The 16,947-nt window shown below is 40.8% G+C and overlaps 1 protein-coding gene across 1 annotated transcript in view; it reads left to right on the forward strand.

Moving 5' to 3' along the window:
- CMYA5 (cardiomyopathy associated 5) overlaps nt 1-16,947 on the forward strand; it is a 50,101-nt gene that overhangs the window by 18,729 nt on the left and 14,425 nt on the right. The window contains 7 exon segments of the mRNA XM_009327260.1: nt 1-1,043; nt 3,353-3,448; nt 4,128-4,361; nt 6,322-6,344; nt 8,189-8,310; nt 12,819-12,968; nt 14,001-14,147. The exon segment at nt 1-1,043 is cut by the window's left edge and continues 40 nt beyond it. Of these exon segments, the coding sequence (XP_009325535.1) occupies nt 1-1,043; nt 3,353-3,448; nt 4,128-4,361; nt 6,322-6,344; nt 8,189-8,310; nt 12,819-12,968; nt 14,001-14,147 (1,815 nt within the window).

Below are 16,947 nucleotides of genomic sequence, written 5' to 3' on the forward strand. Positions count from 1 at the left end.
TCCCTAGCAGAAATTCAGACACAGATGACGGAACAGGAATATATTTTGAAAAATACATTCTTAAAGATGAAATTCCAAGTAAGGCCATAGGGCCTCAAAAGGATCAGATACCAGAGGATGAGCCCTTTAGTGGAGGAATTTCAGTTCCGGGTTCAGAGGACAAACACAAGCAGGGGTCTGGTGATGTTCAACGTGTCAGAACTGAGGTTCTGCCAGAAAGGGGTGTTGTGGAGAGAGAGAAAGTCGAGGTTGACAGTGACATCCAAGCAACAATTTGTAAACCAATGCATGCCATTCCTTTTGGAAACAAAGTCATTCTTTCAGGTGCAAGAAGTGATACAACTGAACAAAGAGAAGAAGAAAATGTACCTGTAGAAACAACTGAGGAGTTGCCAGAGCAATCGAGTCATCACATGTTGTATAGTCAACTAGTGGATTATCAGGGAGCTGCATATCAAGAAGCTAGTAATAAGCAGGAAGAACAGCAAGAATTAACAGCAATTCCTGAAATGAAAAAATATGTCCCCTATGTCCGGACTCCTGTTGAAGACAGTGAAGATGATCAGTATACCCAGGAAAATCTTTCATGTGTCCCTAGCATTCAGCAAACAGAGAAGCCACACTTGCAAAGAGAGGAGCAGCACCCCGATGTTTATGAAGATCTTGCTGAGTCAATGGACTATGATGTGATTACACAGGAAGAACTTTTGCAAGATGAAATATCATCTCAATTCACACACGAGGAGCTATTATTTGAAGACAGGGACTCTTTTGAGCATGTTGGTGATAGTTATGAATTTGTTAATGCGCCAGAGCAAAGAACACCCATTGAGCTTGAAGATTCAGGCTTTGTGGTGATGTATCCTGAAAAATCAGCAACAAACATTCCTCAAGTTGAGAGCCCACAAAGAGAACTGAAGAAAGTGCAAGCAGACACATATTGTTACCACTGCAAATGCCCAATATCTGCTATTGACAAGATTTTTGGAGAACATAAAGACCATGAAGTCACAACACTAGATGATGCTGCCACCAAGATGAAGGTAAGGATTAATTTGGGTGAGGCAAGGAGCTACTGAATCTAATTTCTCCAGACCTCCTGTGTTGTCAGGGGAGAGGCTTCAGAGAGCAGTCCAGAGGCTAAATCACAGTATCTATAAAATAAAAACTATTCCTAAACATCTGTAAGAGATCTTGAAGGGAGACTTATTAAGGTATTCTCTAGAGTCCTAGGCTTGCTAAGCTGATATTTTTATTTGTTCGTAAGTTTGAATGTCCTTGTTTATATGTAGCTGTTACTAGACTTTCCATCTTTTAGCCTGCTCACCTGTTTAAGTTTGTTCTGGTTTGTATGTGTAGGGGGAAAAATGGGAAGAGTGTTGTTACTATGAAAAGAAAATTTTAGTAACAGCAGCTCATTTCACTTGACAAGGTACAGAAACCTCCATATGTGGGGACCAGTATCATCATAAATTGTTCCCCGTCCCAGTTATGTGTGTTGGTTGCTTGGAGATGTTAGATGAGTTACACATTTTACACTACACAGTTTTGTTGAAACTCTATCCTTATTTTCTGTTCAATTCATGATCGTCTATGTCAATAGTGTTTTAGCTGTAGCGCAGGTAAGAGTTTAGCCAGTTCTACTTCTTCCCACTATCTCTAAGCTGTACCACTCTAAAAGATAGATAAAAATGCCCTCCATTTCAGTAGCCTAGTCCTTTGCTATCAATACTAGTGAAAATGCTTTCGTTTCTGTGGAAGCCATTCATTATTTTGCAGTTCTGCTTGTGAAAACAGCATGCATGTGATGTCTCACTTTTCCCATATCAGATTTGTTCATGTACAACTATACAGACGTTCCTTTCTTGGTTACCAGCTATTTAATCTCACCACAGTGTCTGAAAGGTGAGGTCTCTTTCCTGGCACGTGTTTGGTTGATGGTAATACAGATCTTGTGTAATTTCATTATAATTCCAGAAGGGCTTGTATCGATGGTATTTGTTATCTTTATGTTAACTCATATGCAAGAAAGAGAAATTAAAAGTAGGAGGAGTCATTGTGGCAGTTTCAAATATCAGTATGTACAAACTGTCTCCATGATGTGCAGATGTATGACAGCAGAGTTGCTTTTTCTATATGGCCATACATGCATGACTTAGAAGTGATAATTAGCCACCAGTAAGCCATCAGTAAGTCAGTAATAAAGTCACAGACCCCAACTGTCCCTCTAATGTACCTCCATTGCAGCGAGTCAAGTTAAGCCACAAATAAACGTCCCATGACACCACTCCCTGGCTGTGGAGCATGGACATGAAGCCAATATTAAATTTGGCCACAACACAGGCTTGGCTTCACATGATTTCTAGCACTCAGGGCTCAGGTTACTCTGAGATGGCATTTGTATGTTTCTTGTTACTTCTGTATAACTGCTGACAAAACATTAAGATAGCAAAATGCTTGTCGCCTGAATTTTAACTGTAGGAACCTAGCTTCACAGGAAATGAAATGAGCTATGGATGACATCTGTCAGATTTTATAGGTTATCTTGACAAACAGAAGTTTGCCTCTGAATCTTGGTGATTGGCCCTAAATATTTATAAAGTGAGCCTTCAATTGTACAGTCCAAAGTGACTTTATAATTAACAGAAAGTCGTATGCTAGTTTTCAACAGATCTAGCTGTAGAAGTTTGCCATAATAGGAAGCTGTTACCAAAGGAAGTTAACCTTCCTTTTAGATTTATGCCAGCTAATTAAAACTAAGTATTTTTGTAAATTATAAATTGCACCTGAGCAGATGACCAGCTTGCTTTCATGAAAGGTCAAGAAGGACTAAGAAAAAAATTAGTTGACTCTGATGCCTGTTGTCCCTTGGACTGCTTTTGTTTCCACATCTAATTCAACCAGTGATTTTGATGAATTCTAGTTTATAGGAAATATCTTTAAAATTCTAATTAAAAAAAGCACAACACTGCATAATCTGTTAGCCTCATAATTACCTTCATAATCTTCCTTTTTATGGGCTTGTTTCTGCGATCTCTCAAGGACCCTCATAAGGCTCTGAGTACCCTCAGCCTCTAGCAAAGCTGCACTGGAATTCATAGCGTTCAACAACTTGTATAGACACTCAGCACCTTGTTGAACTGAGCTCACTTTTTTTGGTTTGGAAACAGTTTTGTGACTTCCAGTTGCTATTTCTGTGCTTCTCTTTGTAGCCAGGGAGATACTTGAACTTAATTTAGCAATTGTTTCAATGGTGGCTCATGGCAAAACAAAAATATTCACCCAAAATAAGTTGCGTGTAAAAACTTTATAAAGTAATGTGCTTATGTTACTGAAACATTTTAAATTTCAGGATCACTTAGGTGAATTGCTAATAGCACTGGAAGAAAAGTCAATGAAGACTGAAGAGTTTGTGAGTGATATTGAATTGCTTTTTAACTCTGTTGAGGTAAGTCCAAAGTTTTATCGCACTAGTTTTCTTTCCCTCTACAAAATTACTTCTAAGATATGCTAGCCTTGTTTTGTAGCGTCATTGCTTCCACTAAAACAGGCTGTTTCTCCAGTCCTTAAACTGACCTCTCCTACTGGAAGTTGTTAACTTTAGGGGAGGAAAAGATTGGGTTTTTTGCACATTATTGCAAAGTGGATTATGTGACTGTCAAGAACTGGAGGAAGAAGTTCCCTTAATTTTGTTTATGCTTATAAAAAGCTCACACTGTATGTGCCTTTATTTAGAATCCTGTGTGAAGCATCTAAATGAGTTGTGCCCAATGTCTTAACTTCTTAATGCCCTAGTTCTTAAGCCTTGAGGGCTGTATTAATTTCAGTTGAAAGTATGGATTTTTAGCTATTTTGTAGTCAGACTTTCTGTCGCAATGCTTAAATAGAGAAGTTTAATTTTAAACACTAACAGTAAAAGAAAAAAAATTGCCATTGTTTTTAATGCATTTCTCTAGTGTTATTTCTCCCAGATGAGCTTGCTTACAGAAATAAAGTTCTCTTATTCTCAGGATGCCAGAATGAGTCTGGTGGATGGCTCATGCATGGGTACTTGAGAGTTTCTGTGTATTCATTAAATGTTGTGATTTTATTCTGCAGATCAATTTGCATCTGTTTTTACTTTGCAGAAAAACTGTAAGAAAAATGCAGAGTTATTGGAAAAGCAGAATGAAGAGATGCTTAAGAAAGTGGTAGCACAATACGATGAGAAATCTGAGAACTTTGAGGAAGTGAAGAAGATGAAAATGGAGTACCTGTATGAGCAGATGGTTAACTTCCAGCAAACTGTTGATTCAGCAAAGAAAACTTTGGAGACAACAGTAAAAGAAATGGAAGAACTTGATGGATTTTTTTTCCTAAATGTAAGTAAATACGGCTTTCATACTGTAGCTTTTATGATACTAGTTAGGAAAGCACTTATACAGTACCTAGGCTGAGAATGAGTAATTTACCTTCCTTTTTTTTTTTTTTAAGATAGCTAAATCCTGCAACTTCAGCTATTTCACTCTGAAACTGCTAGATTGTTTGCTTTTGTCATGTGAATGCGCAGAGAGAATTGCAAAGATGATGCATAGGCTGAAAACGTGCCTTGTGCCATTAAAATTACTCTAGTTTGTTTTGTGAAGAGAAGGCTAAGAGGCACTATGATAATTTATCTAGAATTAATTATCCACTGAGGATTAATAAATGTTATGTAAAAGGTACTTTACTGTATGAAAAATAAAGGTGAAAAAAGAAAGTGTAATTGAAAATTATCTAAACTGGAAACAAAGTTGTTGCCGAGTTGTGGTTTTTTTGTTGTTTGGTTGGTTTTTTTAAATGAGCAGACACAGACAGTAGTTATGCACTCAAATTACTGAGGGTGTGATAAATGCTTACTGCTGAAGAACAGTGAGTGGTTGTGTGGTGCTTAGTTGTCAGCCAGGGTTAAACCACGGCATTGGGCTAGGTTTGGGAATGTGCATGTGAAGTGCATGTCTGTAACGGTCCATTCTGGACGTAAAAAACATCCAGGGTGAATCTGCATGACTTGAGGTACCTAGCTCATACAGTCGTCAGTCATAAGCTGGTGTCAGAGGGTCTTGCAGGTTAATCATTAACAGCCTGGGTCCTCCAAGATTGTTCTTGTGCTGCAAGACTTGTCCATAAGTGAGGTGTGACACTTTCTCCTTTATAGAAGTTTATCAGCTGTCTTGAAGGGGATGGGATTTCTGGGACAATAATCTTGTACCGTTATGGAGTTAGCATGTAGTCTGGAAGTTGCAGAGAAACTATCCTGGGGTGCAAGAAATGAAAAGTTCAAATTACTGTCTAAAGACTGATCATTTATGCAAAATAAAACAGCTTTCTAAATACAAGCCCCCAGCCCGTATACCAGCAGTTATGGAAATGATGGAGCATATTTGGCTTTCTCCCCTGCTCCAAGCTACACAGTGTCTTAGTATCCTGTAACCACGTGAATGCCATGGGAGACTGCCTACTTTGGGATGGATGAGAAATATATCTTATTTTCCTGAACTTTGTGAGGTGCTGGATCAGTGCTTTGGCAAAATCTGAAATTCTTTTGTGGGGTGGGAAAATTACTAGATTCCCTGCCCCTTTCTGTTAGTGATAGAGGACAGGAACTTCTCTGTCAATGAGTCAGGAAATGTTAGCTGAAGATTCATGGAGCATGGAAGAAATTCTCACTCCATGAGTACAAGTCTCATACAGGTTCTACTAACCAGAAGTTGTGAAGGAGATTTTAGCCAGAATTTGGATCTAAGTGTTCTTAATGTACAAGTGATTTCTTTCTGTAAAAGCCTTGGTTTAAGAAAGTATTTGATTGTGCTCTGGTCTTTAAACCTGGATATTGAATACTGACCCCTCAGGAGTTTAAAACCAGGTTTAGACTCTAATAGCCTGCTGAGCCAGAGCTTTGAAGTGGAATATTCTTAAGGAACCAAATTCTCTGCTGGTGTGAATGAGCAGCATCCCAGACAACATCAAGTCAATAAAGCCATGTGTATTTTTTGTCTGTGGAGAGTAGCAAGGCTGTTAGATCATAGAATCATAGAATCACAGAATCATTAAGGTTGGAAAAGACCCTAAGATCATCAAGTCCAAACGTCGACCCAACACCATCATGCCCACTAAACCATGTCCCTAAGCGCCTCATCTACCCGTCTTTTAAATACTTCCAGGGATGGGGACTCAACCACTTCCCTGGGCAGCCTGGTCCAATGTTTAACCACTCTTTCAGTAAAGACATTTTGTGAGTGGTTCTTCAACATTTTCAGGGTTTTGAAAGCTGCTAATGCATTTCTTTTTTTCCTCCTGTAGTCATCTAAAGAATTGAATAAAAGGTATATGAAGTATGGGTTAAATGCACCGTAGTGAGTACTAGGCCTAGCATGCTGGATGCTTCATTTAGTATTTACAAGCTTTGAAAACACACTGCTAATATTCATAGCTACTTTTATAAACCTTACAAATAATGAAACTAAGAGAAGAAGTTTTATACTTGTTGCTGTAACTGACTGGTTTTGAAGTGTTTTGCACGTGTTCTGTAGTACATCAATTAAGCAAGTAGCATTTTGAAATGTCAGCTCAATTTTAAATCTCTACACAGACATTTTTAAACAGATGTGTTTTGTTGTTATTATTATACACACATATACTAAAAAAACTTTTTGACCATGCTTCCATCTCTTAGACATCACTGGTGTGTTCTTTTTTCACTAGTCTGGTTCTGTATTACCTGGTCTCGGAAAGGTTATAATGCAAAGTGTCACTCACATGGCTGGGGTTGTTGGGCTATATTTATGAACAGAATTCCAGAAGAAAATGAGATTAAGTAGCTGCATCCTGGCATGCCTGCACATACCAGTAAATACATGCAATCACAAACAGTTCTCTGCCATGTGTGATTTCCTCAAGGGAGTAATTTTGGTGAGACCCATCCTTTATGAGAGAAGTGTTCAATTATAAGCCCATATTCCCCCAACAGATTTTCCAAGGGGAACTACAAATACTCAGGCAGGCTGGCTGCAGGCTTCTCCTATGCAAGCCCCCAAACCTGCTTTGCCCACACCACCACCACTGACTTTGCCCAAAGGGCCCGAGCATTGTGTGGCGCACATCAAACATACCCTTGTCAGTGCTGCCTCAGCCATCACAGCGATACATGTGTGAAGTTGATGGATTGGGGTATAAGAATGACATGAGGGTTCCAGTTCTCAGTCAAATTACAACCCCAGGAGAGTGGTCTGAAGAGAATGTGCCAAACACCCTCTCATGGTTCCCATTAGTCTGCAGAATTATGACTATACATTTGGACTCCCCTGTTCTAAGTCAAAATGTGACCGTCTGGCCACATATCTGCATGTAGTTTATTGCATAAGAATAGAGCATGTATAATGTGATGAAACAATTTTCCAAGGCTTTCTATATACTTGGTCTTTATTTGTTAACTTACACACTAAACTTAAAGTTTATTCTGTTTTGTGCATGGGTTTGGTTATTACTTTGATAATACCTGACTTGCTAAAAAAGGTTAAGAACTAGTCTATATAACAATGCATGTTTTTCTAAAGAAAGTATATTTTATATTTGTTGTGCTTTGTTAAGATTATGCATAATTAACTACTTCAGTGACTGAAAAAAAGAAGGGGAGAAAGGTAAAATTCAGTTGCCATGAAAAAAAAAAATCTTTCATTTCCTTGAAGCTGCTTCTGCCTCAGAGTTAAAAATATGTTGGGTTTTTTCCTATAATTAACTCAGCAAATATGGGCTAATTAAGTGGAATCCATCTTTCTTCTCATGTGTTTTTTTGCTTGCCACAAGCAGCTGCTTTACATTACATCTCTGGAGTCAGCTGCAGTAGTTTAGCTCTAAGGTTTGTAACCTTTAAAGGCACTGCGTTAGTAAGTCCAAACCCCTGTGCTCTTGGGAGTCTTGCTGTGAACTTCAAATCCTCATGTTCTCAGGAGTCAAGTGTGTGCAGACTGTGTGCATTCTCCCTGCACTCCTGATCTGAAATCACAGGATGCTCTAAATGTTCAAAATCAGGGAAACAGCTTTTTCTTGCACGTTGTCCTCAAGTTCATGGCAAATATTTAGAGAAGTGTGCATTGCATGGTCTTCTGGTCTTTGGAAACTATGTGACGCCACAAGGGATTTTTGCAGCTATGTGTTTTCTTCCAAATAGGTTACTTTCTGCAATGGATACTACTCTCTCTTTAGAAAAGGTGCCCAGTGCTTTTTCACTGTTTGAGCACTATGCGGACAGTCCAGGACAGAGCAACCAGCACTCCATAAAACATGTGGCTGGTAAGCATCTCTGAATATTGTCTTTACAAAAGCTAACACTTTGGCAATGCTTTGGAAATTTTATGAAGTTAAAAACAGAATCTATTTGAGAAGTATAAATTTGCAAACCATGTAATTAGCAATCAGAGTTGAATGTAAAATGAAGTCTAATTGTGCACAAGTGTTTGGCTTATAGTAGGACACTAAGATGAGCAACAGAGGGAGAAGTGCTAAAGCGGGGGATTCTTGCATCATTGAAGATATCTGTACCTCAGACTAGCAGAAGGTCTCTGTCTGTAAATCTCCTAGGGCTAAAGAAGTTGCTGTTCCCTTGCAGGCAGAGACAGAAGAGGCAATCAAAAGGTCTCCTGAGCTCTCTTCCTCCAAGGGGGACAGCCCCAGCATTGCTGGCATGGGGAGGAGAGCAGGGGGTCTGGCTGATGGCCGAGGTCCCTGGGCTTGTGCCAGGTGAACGGAAGCGCCTGAAACCCCCACGGGACATGAAGGGAAAGTAGTTAACTGTAGCTGGAAACAAGCTCTGCTTCAGAGGGCAGCAGCGAAAATTGCACATGATAAAGGGGTTTATTCATCTCTATCTGATATTTCATATACTGTAAATAGCCTGCCTGTGTGGGCTTTCTGCTCTGCCTGTACATATACCTATAGAAATTATCTGGATCTGGACAGCTGTCAATGATGATTTTGTCAGCACCAATTTGTGGATTCATTTTCCTCATAATTGGGTCTCACTCCAGTGCTTCTTTCTGAACAGAAGGTTTGCTTTGGGAGCTTGCATCTCACTGTCATGCATTGTGACCTCCCATTCACCATCACATGCACCGCCGCTGCCATAGTCACTCTCTGGCTTTTCAAGCGATGCCTCTTTCTCATGTGTTTGGTCCCTGAGCACTGGAACTAAAGCATCGATTTCCCTAAGGTGCTTTGTTTCCTGGCTGGATTTTCAGGTGCCTAATGGGACATTGGAGAAGTGCCATCCTGTGCAGACTCTCCGGTGTCTAATAAGAGCTGAGTGCACTCAGCAGTGTCACTGTGGGGAGATCGTCTCTCTCCTCCGCACTACTTTTATTAGACCTAGAGGAACTGAATATCTCTGAGACCTTAACTTCCTTGTCAGATTTGTATGAATTTGCCTGCGGCATTCAAAGCTTCTCAGGTGAGGTTGGACAGGCACTTGTGCATGCAGCGTTATCTCAGCCTCATTTCATTAGGAAGTTAGATAAAAAGGTCTTTTTTGTAACCCACTCTCAGCCAGAGTTAACTTAGTGGTGCAAATGTGCTATGTGTCTTGGTTTTGTTCCTAAACTCCCTCTTGCAGTCCCATCGGTGCAACCATTCTTTCTTCCTGGGCTGCTACCTGCCGGCAAGGTCATTCAGGAGGACAGACCCATTTCGTCATGCTGTATTTCCTTTTTGCCACTAGTCATTCCAACATGTTTTTCCCCGAATTGCGGAGATCTGCTTTTTGGTTTGATTTGCATTAGCTACTGTGTTTGCTTGACACCAAATGGCTCCAGACCAGTTTGCTTTCACAAATCGGAAATGAATGGCTGTCCACTAGCAAGCAACCTTCAAAGCTCCTCATCCTTTATACTTTCTTCTCTTCCTTTTTCTAACATACCTGGTTTTCATTCTTCATTTCCAGTGCCAAGTATTTTAATTCCTATTGTGATTTTTACTTCGGTGAGCAGTAGAAAAAAATAGATGTATATTTTTTTTCAAGATTACACTCTTCCTGAAGGAAAATAGGTAAATGCCTACATGAAACTTCATTTGAACACCTTGAGTACATAATTTATCACATACCGGAGGCAAATGACAGACACTCTCAGAATTTATTTTGACTGAAGCCATTTGATGAAATACTCCAATCCACATATTTTTCCTTCAGAAAGTATAGTCTTTTACTGAACAACTTCATAGAACTTTTATTTCACCACTTCAGAAACATCTTCCTTCAAAACACCCTCCATTTCCAAATTTTCCATATCCACTAATGAAAAGCCCTTTTCCATTAAATTCTTCCTCCTTTCACGTAAGCCACCCCATTAACAAATGTGTAAGCATAAAAAAACCCTGCAGCATGCCATTGAGCATGCTGGAATGCAGGCTGTGCCACAAGTAGAGTGGGTAAAATTTAAAAATTGAAAAATTATTATTTCCAAAGCCTGCCGTGAGTCCTACCCTTTTATACCAGAAGGCAAGGGCCTTTGCTGATTGTAACAGTCTTCCATTAAAGTCACAGAGGAATGTAACTGCTGTCCTTCTTCAAGTCCACAAAGCCAAGGAAATGTTATTTCTTATTACACTGGAAAGGGGTAAGTATCCATGAAATATTTAGATTATTATTTTTTCTCCTGAGGGCTGTGGAGATTAGGTAGCATGAAGGAAAAGCTTCCTTACACCACAACACTTCAATGAAAACTGAACTGATGAGAAAATGTCACTCTTTTCTGTTGAAAAATATGATTTAGTCAAATGTGTGGTACAAATATCTCATTTCTTTGACTAAAATTCATTTAAAAAGGGGCCAGCACTTTGATAACACATAAATGTTCTGTTTCTGAAGAGAATATTTCAACTTCTTGCTTTGAAATGACTTCCGTTCGTAAGTTTCTTTCATATTATGCAACAGGAAATTTGAAATCAAATGTTACTCAATGTTAACAAATTGAATTTTGATTTATAACTCTTTTTTCAGAAGTTTCATTCATTAAGCTTCCGTTCAGATTTGGCATAATAATAAATCTTGCAGTTGTGGGGTTTCTATGATCATAAATAGTGGTTTCTAGGCAACTTCACAGGAAAAAAAAAGCTGGTTTCCCCACTGGGTCCACTGAAAGGAAGTCGTTCCCTAAAGATGATCAATTTTTAAATTGACCAACTCTAGATGCAGTCAAAGACAAAATGCAGATTGTTTTTAGCAATGAGGAGGATAATTTTTTTTCAATGGGAAGCAGATGTAATCCTACTGTACTGGTAGCTCCCTGTATAAATCATAAGGAAACAGCCAGCATCTGCATTTGCCTTGTTCATGCCACAGGGGATCATCATCATTACTGTGAAGATAACTGAAAAAAAGCAAAAGCTTTCTGCTGAGATTCTAAGATATTTCATGCAATATGGAAATTTGCTGGGTGAAGAAATAGAACCATGTATTTTCGCTCCCTGCAATCACTTTAACAATGAACATCTTTTGGGGCTTTTTGCTTCTTTCTTTCCCCTCCCTCTCTTTTAAGCCATAATCATAGAGGGGAACAATATCTCATCAGGGATGGATCTGTGCCGATCAGGAGACAAAGTTTATGTGAAATCTGAGGCACCTTGGAGGTCTTTGAAGCACTCTTTGTGAAGGATGCTCCTGGTTGTCCCATGAGGTTCAGGTGCTTTGGCAGAGTTTGGGTTCACCTGCGCACCAACGATCCTCTGTCCACTGGGCCTGTGGGGAAAATGACCGTGCCAAACAGGAGCGCCTGGTAGTGCACCTGCAGTAGGAGTCCACCTCTGGGCAGGGGTGGACCCAAGGCTGCAGAGAGCTTCCTGCTCCCCAGGCTGTTAGAGCAGGAGCTCTGAGCCTTCCTTTACCTAAAGCACATCCCTGCTTCTGTAAATGTCAGTGGATTTGACACTCTGCATGAATCCCTTCCTGGCGTGGCAGATCCTTTCCCCTGCCTACCTTTCTGGGATCAGCTACATACGTCTGCCTCTGGAGGAAACTTTCTTCTTCTGCAAGCTCCCTCTCCCCATCAGTGAGCTATCCCATGCTGTTTGCTACCAACAAGTGCTTTCAGTTTCCACTTTCATGAGCATCCTCTTCATAGGGTGTCCTCTCCTCTGGTGCCTGTGCTGCAAGGCAAGGTCAGGTAATGGAGAAGGTGGTCATTCAAAGGAGCCTGTGTTAAGCTCCAGGGTCTTCTGGCCTTTTTGAGGAGGTGGCCTGAAGTTATCAGGATTCTCTTGGGGTTTCATCAGCACGTGTGCCTCAAAGTGGAGCACAGGGCTGGAGAGCTCTCCCTGTGACTGAAGAGAGTAGGTCTCCTGGGGAAAGGAGAGGTGTCACTAGAGCTGTATGACAGCTTTGGATGTCCAGGATTACCACAGCCCTGGGAGCCTCCCTGCCGGAGGTTGGAAATGAGCAGCCGTGTCATGACTCATCTGCGTGATGGTCCTGCCCCATAGGCAGGGACCCCAAGGGCTGCGCCGGGGGTGGGCACACGCTTTGTGCTGGGTTGAGGTGGTCCCAGTACTGGGACTGGATCTTATTTTGTCCAGACTGTGAGGGAAATGGACAGATTCCAATGCTGAGCAATTAACTTTTCTGTTCCTAGTTTAGGAGGACCTATTGCTCTAAAACTGCACCAGTATTATCCATATTTCATGTACTTGCTGTACTTGTTCTGTGGAAATAAGCAACCTGAGTGAAAATAAGCAACCAGCTTGCCTCACGAACCTGTAGGTAATTTGGCTGAAGATACAGGAGTGTGAATAACAACAGGAGACTTTCCTCTCAGTCCCACAGACACCGACTGTTGTACCTCAGGAACCAAATTCGGCCACCAGCACCTCCATTGCCATTTACTGGGCTGTGAACAACGGGGATGCCATCGACTGCTTCCAGGTCTACTGTATGGAGGAGCCGCAAGCCAGCAAAGATGCGGGGGGTGTGTAAGGTCTTGCCTTCACAGCCGCAGGAGTCCTTTCTGCTCTGGTCTGGGGTCAGTAGAGCAGAGGCCAAACTGCAGGGGAGGGCCCAGGATGCAGAAAGAAGAGGGGCTGTGATGACATCATGTGTAGGACTAAGGATGGGTAACGGTGGAGGAGAGAGTGAGGTAGATGCCATTCCTTCTCCTTCCCTTTGTCCCCCAAAATGCAAGATAAATATCATGGTCTGTAAAGTGCAGGGCAGCTGTTTACAGAGAAGCAGCAACATCCCTGTTGAGGTGCCCTTTTATGAAGTAGCCTGACCTTCAGAGGGGATGTGTCCATGCTGCCCTGTGGCACTCATGGGGACTGCAGATAGAGCTCCCAAAGGGACGGGCTTCATTAGGTTTTTAGGGCCCTGCATGTACTTCAGAAATGTGTCCTAATAAAAAAAAAGACAGGAAAAGATAATGAGTATTTCCACAGTATTTCCACATGTAGACAAAGATTTTTTTCAAAATGACATTAAAATATTTCAAATGTAAAATATGAAATTGAGAAAAGAGGATTGAAATGCTCATTCATTAAAAAGCTCAGACCGATCATAACATCACTAAGCAACTGGGCTCTGCACAAATCCATGTGTGTATGTGGGTGCGTGTGTGTATGTATGGCTGCTAAGGGCTTTTTATAATAGCTAATTTATAGCTCAGGGCTATAAAGTCCATTATGAGAAATTGTTACGTTATAGAGCAGTGAAACCAGGGTTGACAACTGCTGATTGTCCCAAATTTGCAGCCTAGTCCTCAGTAGGACTGAGAGCCATAATGTCCCCTTGCCATCAGTGGGGTTTGAGTGCGCTCAACTCAAGGGCACGTCTGAAACTTTCTGTCAAAACTGAGTCAGAGTAAAATATGGAGATCTTGGCTAGTAACACTTTCTGGGTTTTTTTAATTGACTGGTTTTTACATGTTAGTTAAGAGGTGCAATCATAGGCCGTACCAGTGCAACATGTGAGTGTGATGTCCTGTGCATGTGTTTGTTCCTCCCAGCTTTGGTGGAAGAGTACAGAGTGACGGTGAAGGAGAGCCACTGCATTTTGGAGGACCTGGAGCCGGACCGCAGCTACAGTGTGTGGGTCATGGCTGTGAATGGCACAGGCTGTAGCTTACCAAGTGAAAAAGCCATTTTTAAAACAGGTATGTACATATTTTGGCATTTAATTATTATTTTGGCATTTGATTATTATAAGCTTCAGGTCCTTAGACCAATTCTAGTCCATAGTGTTACTGAAACAGAAGCAACTGCTTCATTTAGCCCATCTGGCAGATAGCAGGCAACTCTCGGTCGTTTCCCTTTTTGCTGAGAGACAGGGGCATAATTGCTCCTGGGACAAAACTTGAAGGCACTCAGATTTGAAGACGTTTCCAGGCCTTGTGACTGGGGCATTGGGGCAGCACATGATGAATTTCTCTTCTGTGTGCGCTGCGATGCTCTGGGAAAGCCACCCGGCTGCTCCTTGCTGCTGCTGCTGCTTCTCCTGTGGAAAATGAGGCGATGGCTGCGTTTTTTGCCTCTCTGCCGTCCTCCCAAATACATCTGTGTTGCATTGATTTAAATAATTAACTTTTCAGGGGAAGGCCTGCTTTACCGAGGTTACATGCTGTGTCTAGCTCAGTGGGACACAAACCTCAGGTGTGGCTGAGAGCCTCTGCTGCTGTTTAAATGTTATAAATTAAGATGAGTAATTAGATGAGTATTGTTTATGAGCTTCCTTTTGACTGATTAATTTTTCTGAGCTTTAATTTCTTTAATAATTTGTATTGACAAAACTATTGCTTCTTGAATTATGAGCAAGGTGAAGCATCTTGTGTCTGAGGCCCTCTTGCCAGACAATATTTTTAGTGCTACAAGATAAAAACAATCATTCCGTTCTTGCAGTGACAAGATACAGACAAGGGTATTTAACAATTTCGCGGTGAAATAACGCTGTACAACACTGAGTGTATTGTTAAAATCACTTGGCAGCAACCACAGCTTCCACCCTTTTTCTTAATCCACTAGACTTCAAATTTGTTGATAATTCTCCTTGATATTCCATTTGCTATTCATATTTTCATCAAGGATGATTTTCCAAAGAATTCAAAGTAGACATTCAAATTTTATGGCCTCAACAATGTAATTGTGAGCATGGTGCAGAATTCCTGCAAAATGGTAAAATAATAATGAGTTATTAGTAGCTAATAAATCATAATTTAAAAAGGGGTTCTCACTTCTCTGAAGCTGTTATTTTTAAGAACTGCCTTTGCTTTTGGCATCAGGCTCACCATTCTTTTTCCTGAAACTGACGTCTTCTGAAGAAGTTAATTTCCTCGGCCTTTGATGCCTTCCTTTGGCCTGTTTCTTTAAGAAAACAAATGAACCAAATCAAATAAGGGCTCATTAAACACTTTCCCTCAAGCTGAGGTGAACTCCCTTTGGAGTGCACTGAGCCCCAGATGGACTTGTGGGGACACTGCTGAGCACTGACTGATGCAAAACTGCTGCATCCCCTTAACATCAGAGGCAGAAAGATGAGCACCGGTAATGGAAACCAGTTCTTCAGTGTGAGCCCAGCTACTTTGATATAAAGCTAGAATACTTTGATTCTTCAAGTAGCCCAATGAACTCAGAAGCAAGAGTTTAGAGAGTTTATTTTTAGTAATTCAGATTAAAAGTTGGCACATACAAGAAAATAATTTGCTGGTATATGCAGTTACAGGAACATATACATTAATAGCGGATCAAAGCTGCGCCTCTCCAGGTGTTGGGAACTCCTACAAGGTTTCCCTGTGGGGAGTGCATCTGTGGAGGTGGCAGTGGGCCTGGGAAGTTTTGGGGAACGCAGGCAGTTGGGACGGCAGCATCCCCCCAGCACCTCCCGCCTCCTGTTCCTCCACCTCCCAAACTCACAGCCTGTCCTCCCCTCCCCTGGGGAACAGGCTGTTTCCAAGCAGTATTTTCTGTGAGGGAATGATGCTGAAGGCAGCAAGTGTCCCTCTACCACCCCTCCTCCCTGTCACTCTCAAGCTGGTCTCCAGATGAAGGCTTTTTGCAATCCTAAAGACATAGGAGTGTATGCACCTTCTTCTGTTGTTCAAAACCTATGTGATTCTCACCCTGTATCTGAGGGACAGAGTAAGAACTTACCCTTTTCGGCTCTTTGCCTCTTATAAGATCACTTACATGAGTGCTGGAATATTACCAGGAAATCAGATATATATTCTAACTGCAGTTAATTTGTTAAAAAAATCTCAGAAGCACAGTAACAACTTTTTCTGGTATGCTGACTCCATCTACTCTTTAGACAGATAATTTCAGATAAATAAAAAATGCTTGATGTCTTGTGACATACTATTTACACATACATAAATGTGGATATGTATGTCGGTTGCTGAATGCAGGTATTAGGAGATTTAGCTATTAATTTTTCATTCTTTAGAAATGGAGGCATTTAAAAACAGACAATAATCAAATATGTTAGAAGAGCATTAAGGGATTATTGCTAAGGGAGCTACAGGGATTTATTACCAGATGAGAATCTATCCCATGGATTCTTTCTTCTGCTGAATACCTAGATTAGCTGTTCCTGTTGTAAAACATCAAGTACATCTTATCATGAACTGCTAACCTCCTGATTTTCACTAAACCAGGAAATCAATACGTACTTGTGGGTGTTTTTCTTTCCTTTTCTACTAATAAAAAAGTATTTTTCTTACAAAACAGAATGCATCTGGAATGCTGGTTGCAGTTCTATAAGATTATCTTGTCATAAAATTGTCTAATTTCTACTTTTGTCTTAGGCTTCCTATTTGGAACCCAATCTCTTTAAAAGCAAAATAACTTTCTATGATCTTTTTTTTAATTAATAATCTTTCTTTTAAGGATTGGTGTTAAGACCGTTTCTGTGAGTTTCCACAACAGGTTGTAAGGTGCATTTATGTTGCTATTCCCTGGAAA

This window comes from Pygoscelis adeliae, unplaced genomic scaffold, assembly GCF_000699105.1.
Source record: "Pygoscelis adeliae isolate BGI_AS28 unplaced genomic scaffold, ASM69910v1 Scaffold26, whole genome shotgun sequence".
Lineage (NCBI taxonomy): Eukaryota > Metazoa > Chordata > Aves > Sphenisciformes > Spheniscidae > Pygoscelis > Pygoscelis adeliae.